This window comes from Carya illinoinensis, chromosome 16 (genome assembly GCF_018687715.1).
Source record: "Carya illinoinensis cultivar Pawnee chromosome 16, C.illinoinensisPawnee_v1, whole genome shotgun sequence".
Classification (NCBI taxonomy): domain Eukaryota; kingdom Viridiplantae; phylum Streptophyta; class Magnoliopsida; order Fagales; family Juglandaceae; genus Carya; species Carya illinoinensis.
The window spans coordinates 12,996,404-13,012,872 of NC_056767.1; the positions used below are offsets into that span (position 1 = coordinate 12,996,404).

At 39.0% G+C, this 16,469-nt stretch overlaps 1 protein-coding gene across 1 annotated transcript; it reads right to left on the minus strand.

Annotated features, from left to right (window-relative positions):
* Positions 1-966: 966 nt before the first annotated feature.
* On the minus strand, positions 967-1,641 carry LOC122298827. Its single transcript, XM_043108679.1, has one exon. The coding sequence runs from the start codon at positions 1,639-1,641 to the stop codon at positions 967-969; it is 675 nt and encodes a 224-aa protein (XP_042964613.1).
* Positions 1,642-16,469: the final 14,828 nt, after the last annotated feature.

Below are 16,469 nucleotides of genomic sequence, written 5' to 3' on the forward strand. Positions count from 1 at the left end.
TTTTCAAAAACCAACCGACTGGGAGCAACCGACCGAGAACCTCCTTCCCTTTCTTTCTCCGTTCACTTCTCTGACCACTTCTCGTGCATGGCCATGGCTGCTTTTCAACTCTTGTGTCAACCGGGAAAAGGGAGAGAGAGAGGAATGAGCCACCAAGAATTTGGGCTATGCGCATGAGCCATGGCATCACCATAATCCCTAACCGAGCAACCTTATTCCAAAAACTAGAAAAGCAGAAAATAAACTAGCTAGAAAAATAGAAAATAAACTAGAAAACAAGAGAGAGGGGGGGAGGGGGAAGGGAGGAGGGAACCAAGGCTCCCACCTCCTTGTTGGACGGCGCTGGCTTTTCCTTAGAGAGTGGGGGGAGCTTCTCTCTCTAGAGTTGGGGGGCGGGGGGGAAGCTCAAGGGTAATGTTGTTATTCCTTCTTTGAAGTTTGAACTTTTGTGACAAAATCTATCACAATATCTAGTATCTACTAGAATGTCTTCTGGTTTCCTAACTCATTTATTTTCTAATTTTATAAACAAAATGATTACTTACAGCTATTGAATTTTAAATTAACTTAAAAAGAATATTCTATAAATTATGATCTAGCTATTTTATTTTTTTTTTAAAAAAACATGATACTTTCCATTCATTTATCAAAATGATAGTTACAAGAGCTTAATCCAAGACATGCAGGGACTAACTCTCTCCTTAGACAACATGATTCAAGACATATGAGTAATACAATTGGGGATTTCCTCTAGTTCAATGCATTCCCTTTCAATAGTTAGAGCATTCTTGGCTTGGCAATGGGCCAATTGGTTTGTAGACCTGTGTAAGTCACTGCACAACTTTCAAACCTTTGTAGAATTGTTTGCACATCTAAGATGATCAAGCCTGCTTGGCCCCCGTGTTGACCTATCCCATTTATCTCTTTCACCATGTTAAGTGCATCCTCCTCTAGAATGATTTATCTCTAGCCAATCTCTTGCCGTAGTAGCACAACATGGGGGGCTGCATAAGCTTCTGCTAGGTTGGGGTCCAGGAATAGAGGTTTATTTAGCCTCATTGTACACATGACTTGTCCCTCCCAATTATGGATAATTGTTCCAATGCCCATCCTGCATTTCTTTTGATCAATAATTGCATCCCAGTTTATTTTGTAGTGACCATTTGGAGGGGCTTTCCATTGGTTCATTGGTTCTACACAACCAACTTGCCTTGCTGTTGAGATTGAAGTGTTGCTTTGGAGTAGTCGCAGATCCTGTAGCTTTTGCCTTGTTTGCTTTAGAATGATCAAAGGGTTGGTGAATTCTTTTTGAAATACCAACTCATTCATTCTTTTCCACAGTCTCCATGCCACCACTGCCATCTCGATAAGTACTTCATCATTCACTTCCTTCATCAGGTTGATCACTAGTTCTCTGAAGGATTGGTTTTGAAGGCTCCTCTTTTGTAGTTTCATAGAACACAAACCCCACACATCTCTCATAGATTCGCATTTCCAAATGGCATTTTCAATGCTTTCAACATGATGCAAGCAAATTGGACAATTAGGCTCTTCTACTATTCTCTTTCTGAACAAGTTTTGCGTAGTTGGTAGGATGTTGTTGCAGGCCTTCCATATGAAAAGTTTTTCTGTATTTGGCATAGCTAGACTCCACAACTTACCCCATTTTTCTTTTTCCTTCTCACAGCTGGATTGTCCCTTGTTTCTCTGCTGAATGTCATTCTACATGTGGTAGGCACTTCTGACAGTAAATATTCCATTGTTTGTGCCTCTCCATATTATCTTGTCAAGGCTGTTGTAGATGCTTATAGGGATTTTTTGAATGGATGATGCTTCTTCTTTAGAGAAGATATCTTTGATCAATTGTATATTCCATGCTTTTGTGTCTTGGTCTATTAATTCAGCTGCCTTAGCCTCTGGATTGAGTTTAGTAACCCCAGTTTGTATTTTGAAAGATGTTGGAATTGGTATCCACTTGTTATGCCAGATTTTGGTAGAGAGGCCATTCCCAATTCTCCATAGCATCCCTTCTTCAATTAATGGCTTGGCTGCCATGATGCTCTTCCATATGAGGGAGGGATTTTTTCCTTGCTTTGCCTGTAGGAACTCACCATCTGGGAAGTACTTTGTGGATAGGACTTTTTCAACCAAGGATTGGGGATTTGGAGCAATCTCCAGCCCTGTTTGGCTAGCATAGCCAGATTAAAATTTTGGTACCGTTTCTTGGTACCATAGATTTTGACACAAATGATGAGGATGTTGAGTCTGAGGAGGCAGCTCTGCCAGATGAGTGATTTAGTGCCATTTGCTTACTTATTGGGAATTATTTCCCTGCTTTTGAATTATGTATTTTGGATTATGATGTTTTTACAGGATAATGGTACTATTTTTTTGATACACTTGTATTTAAGTGAATTTATATTTAAACAACTCTGGTACTTAGTTGTTTGACTTAACTTATTCTGCTGTGTTGTTTTTGTTCTATACTTTTGCATGTACACACACTTGGCACTTATCGATGGGATATGTGATCCATGTTGTCATCATCGAGATATGTGATCCATGTTGTCATCATCCCAACACCTCAATTCTTGTGTTTCCATACTTGGGAGTTGGGGCTGTCCTTTGGATTTTGATGGAAGCACACTTGATACAGTTTTGATTTTGTTCAAATTATTGCGGTTTGATATTATCCTTGGAATGGAGTGGTTGTATCGATATCCTGCCAGCATAAATTGTCGAAGTTGAGTAATTAGTTTTCAACTCCCGGAAGGAGATTATTTGGAATTTTTGGGAAGAAAGTTAAAGGAAAGGCCAACAGTTATATCTACAATTCAAGCGAAGAGAGATATAGCTTGTGGAGTGAATGCTTTTTTGGTCCAAGTAGTGTCTACAACATCTGAGAAGAAGGCTCTAGTAGATATCCCAGTTGTGGAAGAATTTTCAGATGTGTTCGTGGATGATTTGCCTGGGTTACCTCCAGTTCGTGAGTTGGAATTCGCCATGGGGATCGTCGATGTTGTTTGTTAAGAAGAAGGATGGTACCCTTAGAATGTGTATCGACTACCGAGAACTCAATAAGGTGACCATCAAGAATAAGTACCCTCTCCCTCAGATTGATGATTTGTTTGATCAGTTTCAAGGAGCAGCTATTTTCTCGAAGATTGATTTGAGATTAGGGTGCTACCAGCTGAGGATAAGAGATAAGGATATACCCAAGACTGGTTTTAGATCGAGATACAAGCATTATGAGTTTAAGGTGATGCCTTTTGGGTTAGCTAATGCCCCTGCAGCCTTTATGGATTTGATGAATCGGGTATTCTAACCTTACTTGGATTCTTTTGTGGTGGTGTTCATCAATGACATTTTAATTTATTCTCGGGATTTGGAAGAGCATACTAATCACCTTCGTCTGATGCTTGGGAAGTTAAGAGAACACCAGTTGTATGTGAAGCTTAGCAAGTGTGAATTTTGGTTGGAAGAAGTCAAAGTTCTTGGACAAGTGACTTCCTGAGATGGTGTGGCCGTAGATCCTAGCAAGGTGGAAGTTGTATTGTTGTGGCCGTGTCCTTCAACAGTGCATGAGATTCGGAGTTTCTTGGGACTTGTCGGGTATTATTAGAGATTTGTGGAAGGATTTTCTCGATTTTTCGAACCTCTCACTGCTTTGACTAGGAAGAATACTGAGTTTGTTTAATCAGACAAGTGCGAGAAAAGTTTCCAAGAGTTGAAGAAGAGATTGACAACAGAGCCTATATTGGCACTTCTTGAACCGCACAAGCCTTTTGTGATATATAGTGATGCATCCAAGTTTGGATTAGGATGTGTTCTTATGCAAGAGGGGCGAGTTGTTGCTTATATGTCCCGTCAGTTGAAAGATCATGAGAAGAAGTATCCTACACATGATTTGGAATTGGCAGCTGTAATTTTTGCCTTTTAGATCTAGCGGCATTATTTGTATGGAGAAGTTTATGAAGTCTACACTGATCACAAGAGTTTGAAACATTTATTCTTGCAGAAGAACCTCAATATGAGATAGAGGTGATGGTTAGAGTTAAATAGCGATTATCAGTGTGAGATTAAGTATCATCCAGGGAAAGCAAATCTAGTTGCAAATGCATTGTGTCCAAAGTCTCATTTGGTGCATGAGGCTGAATCGACAGGGTTGGACTCACTTCTTTGTGGGATGAGAAGGCTTCTTATTGAGAGCTCGCAGCCAGAAGAAGTGTTGTCTTTAGTTCTTGATGTTCGAGTGGTTGATTTTGAGGAATTGAAGACTCTCTAGAAAAAGGACTCAAAGTTGTTAGATATTAAGAAGAGAGTCAGGAAATCTAAAGGACCTTTGCACTACAATTTGGAATCGTAGAGTAATTCCTAAAGATTCAAAATTTAAGGAACGAATTTTGGCAGAAACTCATGCGGCTCTTTATTCAGTTCATCCTATAAGCACAAAGATGTATCGAGACCTAAAGAGAAATTTTTGGTGGGAAGAGATGAAAAAGGATATCGTCATATTCATTGAGAGATGTGACACGTGCAGTCAAGTTAAAGCTAAACATCAGAGACCTGCTGGTATACTTCAACCTCTCCCTATTCCTGAGTGGAAGTGGGATGACATTGCTATGGATTTTGTAGTTGGTTTACTGAGGACTCCTAGTGGAAAGAACTCGATTTGGGTGGTTGTTGATTAGTTGATCAAGAGTGCCCATTTCTTGCCTATCAATAGTACCGACTCTTTGGGAAAGTTGACTCGGTACTATGTTAAAGAGATAGTGCGGTTGCACAGGATACCTAAGAGTATTGTGTCAGATCGGGACCCGCGGTTCACGTCTCATTTTCGGAAGAGTTTGCAGGCAGCTTTAGGTACTAAATTAAGTTTAGTATTGCGTATCACCCTCAAACCAACGGTCAATCGGAACGCACTATTCAGACTCTTGAAGATATGTTATGGGCTTGTGGTATGGAATTCTAGGGAAGTTGGGAAAATCTTTTGCCACTTATAGAATTTGCTTACAACAACAGTTTTCATGCATCCATTCAGATGGCACCATATGAAACTCTTTATGGGAGGAAGTGCAGGTCACCGTTTTGTTGGGATGAAGTTGGCAAGAGTAAGTTAATTGGGCCCAAGATAATCCAAGAAATGCAAAATTAGGTTTGGGTTATAAGGGATAAAATGGCGGCAGGGTAGAGTTGTCAGAAAGGTTATGCGAATATGAGGAGAAGAGACTTATCTTTTGAGGAAGGTGATTGGGTTTATCTCAAAGTCTCTCACATGAAGGGTGTTAAGCATTTTGGTAAGAAAGAAAAACTTAGTTCGAGGTATATTGGCTCTTTGCAGATTTTGGAAAAAGTTGGCCCGTTACTTATAGAGTTACATTGCCGGATTATTTTGGAGAAGCTCATGATGTTTTCCATGTGTCATCATTGAAGAAGAGTTTTGGACAACAAGAGCCATGCTTCATCAACCTAGAACGCATTCAGCTACGACCAAATCTTACTTATGAAGTTGCCACAATGCAGATTGTGGATTGGAAGGAGCAAAGACTGAGATCCAAGTCAGTACCCTTGGTAAAGTTGGCATGGGGAGATCCATTAGCTCAAGATTTTTCTTGGGAGAGAGAAGCGAATATGAGAGAACAATACCCGTATTTGTTTAAGTGACTAGCAGTATGTTTCCTAAGCCTACTCTTAGTCGAATCTTATCACTTGCTTCAGCTTTAATGTTTGACCTTGCAAATTTCGAGGATAAGATTTCGTTTTAAAGGAGGGAGGATGTAATACCCCTTTTTACGTGTATTTTTAATGAAGGATTATCTAAATTATTATAAATAATAGTTCTCTTGTTTTAAATTTAATAGGACCATGAATCTCATTTTCTATTTTGATGATTTGTGTTCAAGTCGTGAGTCTCACATTTTCCAGCCATCATCTTCCATTTTATTTCAGTAAAATCAGCTCCTTTATTCTGAAAATTTCCCTTCAAAATCATCTTCTTTTTGAAACCCATTTTAGTTCCAAAAATTGTAATTTTCGATGGTTTATTCTCGAGCTAGCTTTTGGGAGTTAAATCGGGTGCGTGATCTTTCAAAAATATTGACTTTAAAGTGCTGTAAGTATTTTTCAAATAACTTTTAAGATTTAAATACATTTTGCATTAATAAATATTTTGTGAAATTAGTTGTTTTTGCCAGACTGAGTCCGAGGAGTTGGGGGTTGGTTGGAATGGAGAACAGAGTTGTTTGTGTGATTGGATGATGTTGAGATTTGTTGGATATTTGTGTGTCTTGTCGTATACATTGCATGGTGCATGCATGTTCATGTTTGTAAAATGAAAATTAGGTTTTCACATATTGCATGTATGTTCATGTGCTGAAAATAAAAACTAGGTTTTCTTGTGTTAAATGGTTTTGGGTGCGTGTGTATCACTACCCCAAGCCGAGATGGGGTATTATCTTAGTGGAGCTCCTCTAGTCACTTGGGAGCGGAATATACTAAGTGGCATCTCCTAAGTTGTCGCTGGACGACAACAGGATCAGATGGGATGGTAACGCTCTCATGCCGACTCTGTGGCCCCTCTACTGGCGGGGACTAGAAGATGCTTGGCCATGAATGCGCTGAGCACAGAACTGGGCATTGCTCATTACAAAGTCACACGCACAGTCGTTATCCGTGATGTGGCGAAAGGAGCCAAGGTGTGTGGATGATCCCTAGGGGAGATCATGGTGCATACGAAATAAAATTGGATATTGGTTTTGATAAAATTGGATATGTTGACCATTTTCTGGGAAAATTGCGAAATTTGATTAATGGAAATATGTGGACAATGTTTGGAGAAAATTGTGGATTTTTATGTTGGGCTATTTTCTGGAAAAATGGCGGATATTTTAATGGATTGGATTTTTAGGCCAAAATGGGATTTTGACGTGTGTGGAAAATATTTATTTTTGGGAAAAGGATGATTTTCGGATCTCATGCATCTGTCATCATGTGTATGCATATTGTTGTTGCATAAATGTATTTTTATCTTGTGGCTGTTTGGATTATTACTTAGTTGTGGTGCTGTAGATTTGATGCAAATGATGAGGATGCTGAGCCTAAGGAGGCGGCTCTACCGAAGGAGTGATTTAGTGCCATTTGCTTACATATTGAGAATTATTTCCCTACTTTTGAATTATGTATTTTGGATTATGATGTTTTTACTAGATAATGGTACTATTTTTTTGATACGCTTGTATTTAAGCAAGTTTATATTTAAGCAACTTTGGTACTTAGTTGTTCGACTTAACTTATTCCATTGCGTTGTTTTTGTTATACACTTTTGCATGTACACACACTTGGCACTTATTGATGGAATATATGACCCGTGTTGTCATCATCCTGACATGTCGATTCCCGTGTTTCCATACATGGGAGTTAGGGGCGTCACATACATCTAGTATGAAAAATCTTCTCTCTTTGCTGCTTTGTATCATCTATCTTAATTTGTGTATTAAGAGCATGCCTAAGAACAAGAGACTCACCATACTCTTCATACTCATACCCATTCTCAATACTAGGCTCACGTCTCCTCTTATCTCCCACACCTTGCAGATTTATAATCACTACACCTCATTGATCCATCCTCTCCCTCACTTCCCCCAACGCCAAATTCAAACATTTAAACTTTTGTTGTATGGCCTGCAACACAAAGAATGAATTGTCTACCACCCCCTTCGATGTTGAGTCACTATTCTGAGAGATCATAATGTGCTGCACAAAAAGAATATTAGTGGTAGAAACCTCACAAACTCCCTTACGTGTTTACACTCAAATAGTGACACTCCACTCATGTTTCACTTTTAAATTGGTTTTTTCCCGATAATAGTCTCACACTCTCTTACCTTTTACCTCAAGAGTTTTCTTGTCAAAGTTCTTTAAGAACAAGTTGAACTAAATCAATACTTAACCTTATATTGTTCCAACCAACAATAGATTCAAGAAACAAGAACAAAAAAACAAGAAAAGAATATAATGACACGAGGCTCAAGGAATTTATACGAGAAAAAAAGTAATTACGAGACAAGATACCAACTGAATGATATATTCAGCCCCTTTGAATACAAGGCTCAATCAACAAATTTCTTTGTTTTTCTTTTGTTGTAACTATGTAGCAACCTTTGAATATGCTACATTTTCTTTTCTTTTTCTTTCTTTTCTTTTCACTAACTGCATAAACACATAGATAAACACAAATATGAATTCTTGGATAATAAGCATGAGTATTCAATCGTGAAAATCAAACAATTGAATTCAAACATACAAAAATTGATAAGGAATTAGAAAGAAATCAATGAAATAGCACTCCAAGCAATTGACAAACTTAGACATTCAAGAAATCCTAGAATTTCAAAACCCCAGATGATGCAAATTTCGGCCAAACCCCAAAACCCTAAGATAAAGAGTAATTCGGCCACCCTAAGATAATGAGGTTCGGCAACCCCTTTTTCCTTTCTTTTTGTTTTTTGTTTTTTTGTTTTTGTAACCTTAAGACAATGAAGCCCTATAATTAAAACTGTAATAATTAAAAGATAAAATCAGACCTGATTGGAAACCAAGCTCTGAATACCAAATGATATGAACCCGTAGGATTGAAATCCCTTGAACACACAATCAATTTGAAAACTCACCCAAGAAAGCCAAAATCAAGTCAATGGAAAATCTAAACCCATTGAAGAACTTGTTTCAAGAACCTAGATTACAAGGAAGAACACCACAAAGGTTGTGATTTACCTTTGATAAGTTATAAAGTTCATTCAAGAATAAGAGGAGATAAACTCAACTCACAATGAAAATACTCATCAAATAAGCTAAAGAGTGTAATGGGCGGCTACAAGCTTTAAATACCCTAGGTTGAAAATTAAAACCCTTTTCCCAAAAATACCCTATGGCTGGCACCCTTACATGTATTAATAACCCTTTTTCCCTTAAAACCCTAGTTCATAAAAATAACTTCCCCGAAAAAAGCTTGGTCGAAACTACAAGGCCTTGCCAAAACCCTTGAAACCCTAACTAATAAAATAAGCCATTTTTAATGAATTAAACAAGTCCAAAGCCTTCAATCACGTAACATAACAATAGGCCCAAATAATAAACCCTAAGTCATGTCTTCCATAGCTTGTATCACGTAGATCAAAATAGTTCTAATTCTTTCAAGCCCATCTTAAATGTTGGGCTCTTGTTAGATTCGTCCCAAGTGGATTGCACCAATCCTTACATTGCTTCTTTGATCTTCTTAGCTCTTGACCTTGTAATTGACCCATCTGAAACGTGCAAAGGATCTTTGAGACTCGGTCCATATTGGTGCCCATCATCTTTTAAACCGCAAAAATTATCTATGATTGATTCTGTACTAAATCTTGTAGTAATTTCTCTTTCTATATACATTATCAAAGAATCAACTAGAAATTCATCTTTAATTTTGTTGCAAAGTCTAGTCTTGATAATATTTATACCTAAAAATTTTCATTCAATAGTTGGCAGATATTTGATCTTCTAATACTTACCAACCATTGGCACAATTTAGAAATATTTGACAATCCCTCCAAGTTTGAATGTTGACTACATATGCTCATAATGATGAAGTTCTATGTTCAATTCTTCCATTTCAAGACCAGTAAAATCTTGTGGATTATTATTATTATACATATATATTAGTTATTCTGAGTTTTGATATTTATGTATTCTTCATTAAGCTTTTAGTAATAGCTAGCTCCATTACCATCATATTCATTAAAAATCTTTAATGCATGTGCAAGGTTTTTGTCAATTTTCATTTCTACTGATCAATATTTACTTCCTTTCCTCCTCATTTATGTGGGAAGAATGGTTTCTAATTAATCTAAACAATGTGTTTTGTAAGCCTTTAGGTTTTCTTTACTCTTTTTCCTTTGAGTAATGATAGGGACAAATCTCAAATATACAAGTCTTGTACAAACCCTTTTGTAAAAAGATGAGTCCCATTAATAAGGAAAGGGGTTTTTGTTTTTTATATTCTTTTTTAAATAGACCCACTTTTTTTTTTTTTTTTTTTTTTTTTTTTTTTTTTTTTTTTTATAAAAAAAACTTTAAAGTTTGAGGGAGGAGTGCTGACGTGGCAAGGAAGAATTTTTCTCTCTATTCTGGTGGGGCGACTAGGGTTGCATGTGTTCAGCTGCCTGTTCCTTGCCGCCGCCGGCAGGGCAGGACGTTGGTGGGGAGCCTGAAATACATGGAGAACAGGGGGGGAAGGTTGCGAATCCTATCCAGGGTTTTGCGGAGGTGGTTGATGCGAACCCACAGTTGCTTCCGAGTGTGAATCTGCCTGCTCGTGAGCCGCGGTTTCAAGATGGTGAAATGTATTTTCACTTTACAAAGGCAGAGATTCAAAAATCTGCTGAGCCATTTCGTTACTCTGTGGTGCTGAAATTTCTACGACGTAGGCCATCGCTGGATCATGTTCGGGGCTTCATTAAGACAAGATGGGGATTAAAGTCCACACCGGTGATTGGGCAATGTTCTGGTTCGGATGGCGAAAGAAGAGGATTTCATCTCTGTGATGGCACGAGGCAACTCAGAGATTCATGGGGTGCCGTTTCGTGTATCCCATTGGAGCCCGGATTTCAACGAAGAGAGATAACGTTACCAGGGCTGCCACCAAATTTTTTCCAGGAATCAATCTTAAGGAGCATTGGGAATGGGTTCGGTCGGTACTTGAAGAGAGATAACGCCACGGCGTGTGTGACTCGGCTAGAGGCTGCGAGAATATGTGTCGAAGTAAATGTTGCACAGCCAGTTCAAAAATTTTCTGGTTGGGGCCACCGGGTCTTGCTACGAGTCTTTATCAGGAGGTAATATACGAATCCTTGCCGAAATTCTATGCGTTTTGTAATAAACAGGGTCACCTGGAGGCAATGTGTTTGAGGCGTGAATGACAAATGGTGGACAAAAAGCAAAAACAGAGTGCTACAATAGATGAAAACAAGAAAAATCAGGGCAAAAACGTATGGAAAATGGTCGGAAACAGGGGCAAAAACAATGCTGGGGTGGATAAGGAGATGGGGGAATCTTCGAAAGCTAGAAGGGAGGCTATCTTTGAGTCAATCCGGATACGTAATGAAGGCAGTAGAGTGGATACTCCGAAAGTGTGGTTCGTCTCGCAAGGGGGGGAAATATATGATGAATGGGAGGATATCCAATGTGAGGAAGTAGTACTGGAGACGTGTAGTAATGGTGGAGAGGTTCAGGCTGAAAAAAGAGATGAAATAGATAGTGATGAAATGTTAAAGGGAGTCAGCAATGTTCGGCAAAGGAATCAGGGAGGTAAATGGGATGATATTATAGAACAAGACACGGAAGAGGAAAGCCAGGAAATTAGTGTGTTTGCGGAGCCGAGAAGTTCACTTCGTTTGGTGGATGAGGCATTAGAGTTTGAACTAGGTGAAGGGGGGACCGAGAATTCCGGTTGAGTGGGGAGGACTTGGCAATGGAAGTGGTTCTATATAGAGCAGGATCTGAGGGAGAGGATGAGGATGGGCTGAATGAACTAGCAGGAAAAAATTTTGAGTCCGAACCGGAGATGCAAGTACCGTTGAAAAATTTGAAAGGGTTAAGGAAGGAGAAATCTATTGTGCGGATTGAGCGGCGGACTCACTCAAAAAAATTTACTTAATTTAATGAATATTTTGATTTGGAATATTAGAGGAATTCTTTCGTCGAAAAGTAGATTACGACGTATTTTGAATAATTATTGACCATCAGTGGTGGCTATTTTAGAACCTTTTGTAAATATGAATAAATGTAGTAGATGGGGGCGATGGATGAAGCTGCCGTCGTTTGCTAATAATGTAGGGGTTGGAGGAAAAATATGGCTTTTTTGGGAGGATGAGATTGACTTTGAATTCATAGCTATGTCGGATCAAGCTATTAGTGGATGGTTTATCAAAGAGAATAAAAAGATTCTGGTTACGCTTGTTTATGCGAGCTGTTTTAGGGAGAAGAGACTGGAGCTTTGGGATTTTTTGCGAGGGTAGAATTTTGGTGGTAGTCCTTGGTTTGTTGGGGGAGATTTTAATATTATCCGGTATGATAATGAAAAGATAGGAGGTCTTTTAAGGGCCTCTCGTGCGAAAAGAGATTTTAACGATTGTATCCATGATTGTGCGTTAATGGATATTCCTTGTATTGGGAATAAATTATCGTGGTGTAATGGACGAAGAGGAGGTGATTGGATCGTGTGATGGTTAATTTGATGTTTTCGAATTTATTTGGAGATGTAAAATTATCTTATTTGCCGAGGACGTCATCCGATCATGCACCAATGCTGATAACACTTACTCGAGATCGGGAGGTTGGTGTTCGCCCTTTTAGATTTCTTCGGATGTGGGGCTCGCACGATAGCTTTATTCCTCTAGTTCAGGATGTGTGGAACTCTGATATTAACGGATGTGCTATGGTCCGTATAAGCAGAAAATTAAAAGTACTGAAAGGTGTCTTACGGAAATGGAATAAGGAAACGTTTGGTCGAGTAGAGGAGGAAATAAAAAGGCTGGAAGGATGCATGATAGAACTGGAACTTAACATTACAAACTCATATTCGGAGCAACGAGAAAATGAATTGATAAATTGTAAACAGGAATACCTGAAATGGGTGCATAGAGAGGAGATGTTGGCTTGTCAAAAGTCCAGAATTAAATGGCTGACTGAGGGGGATGCTAATACTAAATTCTTTCAAGCTTCTATGAGGTTAAAGAGGAAAAGTAAGAAAATTGAAAATATGAACTTCACAGATGGTATGTTACTCACATCTTCAGATGCAGTGCATGAGGAGGCCGTCCGATTTTTCCAGGAGCTCCTTACGACGTCAAGCGTGAATTGGGAATCAGATGATCTGGGTTTAATGGAACAGGTTGTTTCGGGGGCTGAGAATGACATGTTATGTGCTGAACCTTCTCTAAAGGAGGTGAAAGATGCTCTATGGTCGATTCCAGCTGATAGCAGCCCGGGGCCTGATGGCTTTGCTGCAAGTTTCTTCATGCTTACTTGGGATATTGTGAAAAATGACTTGTTAGAAATGGCGTCCGATGTTTTTGCAGGCCAAACGTTTTCTACTTTCTTTGGTGCTACAAACTTAGTATTGATTCCGAAGGTTGATGAACCTGTTGGCTTTAGCCAATTTCGGCCTATTAGTCTTTGCTCTGTTGTTTACAAAATTATGACAAAGATTATGGTTTTCCGAATGCCCCCGATTTTGGATAAAATTATATCTAATGAGCAGGCTGCTTTCATTAGAGGAAGGAGTATTTTTGATAATATGTCGATTGCTCAGGAGCTAGTTCAAGGCATTAACAGGAAAGTCAGAGGGGGAAATGTGATGATGAAAATTGATATGGCAAAAGCTTATGATCGAGTTAACTGGAATTTTTTATTAACGATACTTCGGAGGTTGGGTTTTTCGGAAAGATGGTGTAGCATCATTTTTAATGCTATTTCATCTCCTTACTATTCAGTAATGCTTAATGGTTGCATGAGAGGTTTTTTCAAGGCTTCGCGTGGGCTTCGACAAGGTGATCCTCTTTCACCTTATTTATTTATTTTATCGGAAGAGATTCTGTCGCGTATGCTGAAAAAAGAGTTCCGGACGGGACATATTAAACCTTTTCATTCTAGTGGAGGTTATGTGATTTCCCATTTATTGTATGCGGACGATCTCCTTATTTTTGCTAATGGAGGAAGGGTGTCTTTGCGTAATATTATGAAGGTGTTGAGGAGATATGAGGGCATGTCGGGTCAACTAATTAATGCAAGTAAGTCGTCTATTTTTTTCTCTTCTTCTATTTCGGCTTAAAGAAAGATGGCCTTGAAAGATATTTCTGGTTTTATAGAAGGAAATTGGCCGTGCACCTACTTGGGGGTACCTCTTTATGTGAGACGTATGAAAAATTATTTTTTTGACCCGTTTTTGGCTAGAGTTCAGAAGAAAGTAGCTGGTTGGAAGAGTGAAATCTTATCTTTTGGGGGAAAAATTGTTCTTATCAAACATGTGCTTAATAGTATGCCTATCCACATGTTATCAGTGATGAATATTCCAAAAGGGGTTATTTCGGGGCTTAAAAAGATTTTGTCAAATTTCCTATGGGGTTACTCGGCAGAAAATAAAAAGAGGAAATGGATTTCGTGAAAGCAAATTTGTTTACCGGTGGAGGAGGGAGGGCTGGGTATTCGAGCATTTCATGAAGTCCAACAATCCATGATTATGAAGTTTGCTTGGAAATTAATGAAAGGTGGTACGATGTGGTCTGAATTTTTTGCTTCAAAATATGTTGGAAATGATCATGTGTTTTCAGCTATGCAGAAAAACAGAGGAACAAGATTTTGGAAAGGAGTGATAGCTATTATGCCGAAAGTGCTGAGTAATTCGAAGTGGTTAATTCGGGACGGAAATATTAATTTCTGGATGGATAACTGGTTAGGTGATGGTCCCTTAATAGCGTCTACGTCCATTATTGGAGATGAAAATCTGCAGGTTAAAGATGTGTTTGATGCTTCAGGGCCTATACTGAATCGGATACAGCCTCTGGTAAATGACGCTAACTTGGCAAAAATTGTTGTAGCAGGTGTGCGGCTTAAATCAGGACCAGATATTTGTGTCTGGAAACATACAATAAATGGGGAGTTCACTACAAAATCAGCGTGGCAGTTTATTAGAAACAGGGGAGCAGTGTGTACTTGGAAAAGATGGCTATGGAAGGAATGGATTCCAAAGAAGATGTCATTCTTTGTTTGGAGAGCTAGAAAGAGAGCAATACCGATTGATGAGGTTATTCGGAGACTTGGAATACCCATAGCTTCAAAGTGTGAGTGCTGCGAACAGGCCAAGGCAGAAACGTTTAACCACTTATTCTGTGAGGGGGCGGGATCTCAAGCGGTATGGCAGTTCTTTGTTGATGCATGCCGCATAAATATTGCACACATTAGAACCTGGGAAGGTATGATGTACTGCTGGTGGAATAAAGCGTCTATGAACTCTCAGGTGGGATGGATTAGAGGTTCTCTTCCTATTATCATCTCTTGGTCAATATGGAGGGCAAGATGTGAGGCAAGGATGGAGGGTGAAAATTTATGTCTCAAAAGATAATCCGATCAGTTAAAGTCTGGATTAGAGATTTGGCATACAAAATAAAAACCTTTCAGTACATAGGTGGAGAGGATAGAGAGACAATGAAGAGGCTTGCATGTCCGGTAATCCCTATTTCACCAAAGTCTGTTAAGCTAATTGCGTGGAGGCCCCCAAATAGAGGTAGAATAAAGTTAAATATAGATGGTGGCTCTTGTGGAAACCCGGGTCCAGCGGGGGGAGGGGGAGTTTTGCGGGATTATAGAGGAGATGTGATTGGGGGGTTTGCACAGGAATATGGAAATGCTACTAATACTATTGCTGAATGCAGGGCCTTATATGATGGTCTTCGGCTATGTAGACGGTTAAATTTACGGGATGTATTAGTTGAATCGGATTCTACAGTTATTGTTGGTTGGCTAGCTTCCGGGATATGTAAATATTGGTTCCTTTGGGATTTTTGGGACGAAGTGCAAATCATGGTGAGGGAGATGAATGCTCATTTTCGGCATATATATAGAGAAGCTAATATGGTGGCGGATTTTTTGGCAAAACAAGGAGCGAGAGGTTTGGCGTTAGAGTTCACTGATGCTTCGGAAATTCATGGACAGTTTCGGGGGCTTGTACGGCTAGATAAAATAGGGATGCCTTATTTGAGAAGATGATTTGTAATGGGTTTGTTTTTTGTCTTCCAAGGGTGGGGTTTGTTTGGTTCATTTATTTTGTGATTGTTTTATGGTATTCCTCCGCCATACGTGAGGGTCTTTTAATAAATTCAGGGACGGGGTCTCTCATGGACAGGAGACCTTTGTCTATTTCTTAAAAAAAAGAAAAAAAAAAAAACCCACTTTTTTATAAGAGTTTATCTTCCCATAGGTTCTTTCGTTTTCCTACAAATAATAGCCTCCAATAGTGGTTTGCCTTGTATACATCATGTTTCCTCAATCTTGCACCACACTAGGAGGCAGAAAGAAACCCCTCCCTCCCTCTCTCTCCTCTTCCTCCCTCCTCTATGAGAACCCCACAGAGTAGTTCTTCGCATGGCAGAAATGGTAAAACATTAGAGCCAAACATCATGGACACACAATGGCTGGCTTTGAAATCCGAATATCATGCAGATCTAGAAAATTGTATAATAAGGTCTTCCCTTCACTCATCGATTGCCCAACTAATTTCATTTTTCCACCCGTTGCAACCAAACGCTGTCATTGAGTCCATGTTGAAATGGTTTTTTTTCTTATCCTCATCGTTAATTTGTGGAACATATATCAGATTTGAGAATATCTTCTATCCTCAGTTTCATGGCCAGGATTTTTGGTTCTTGATAATCTACTCA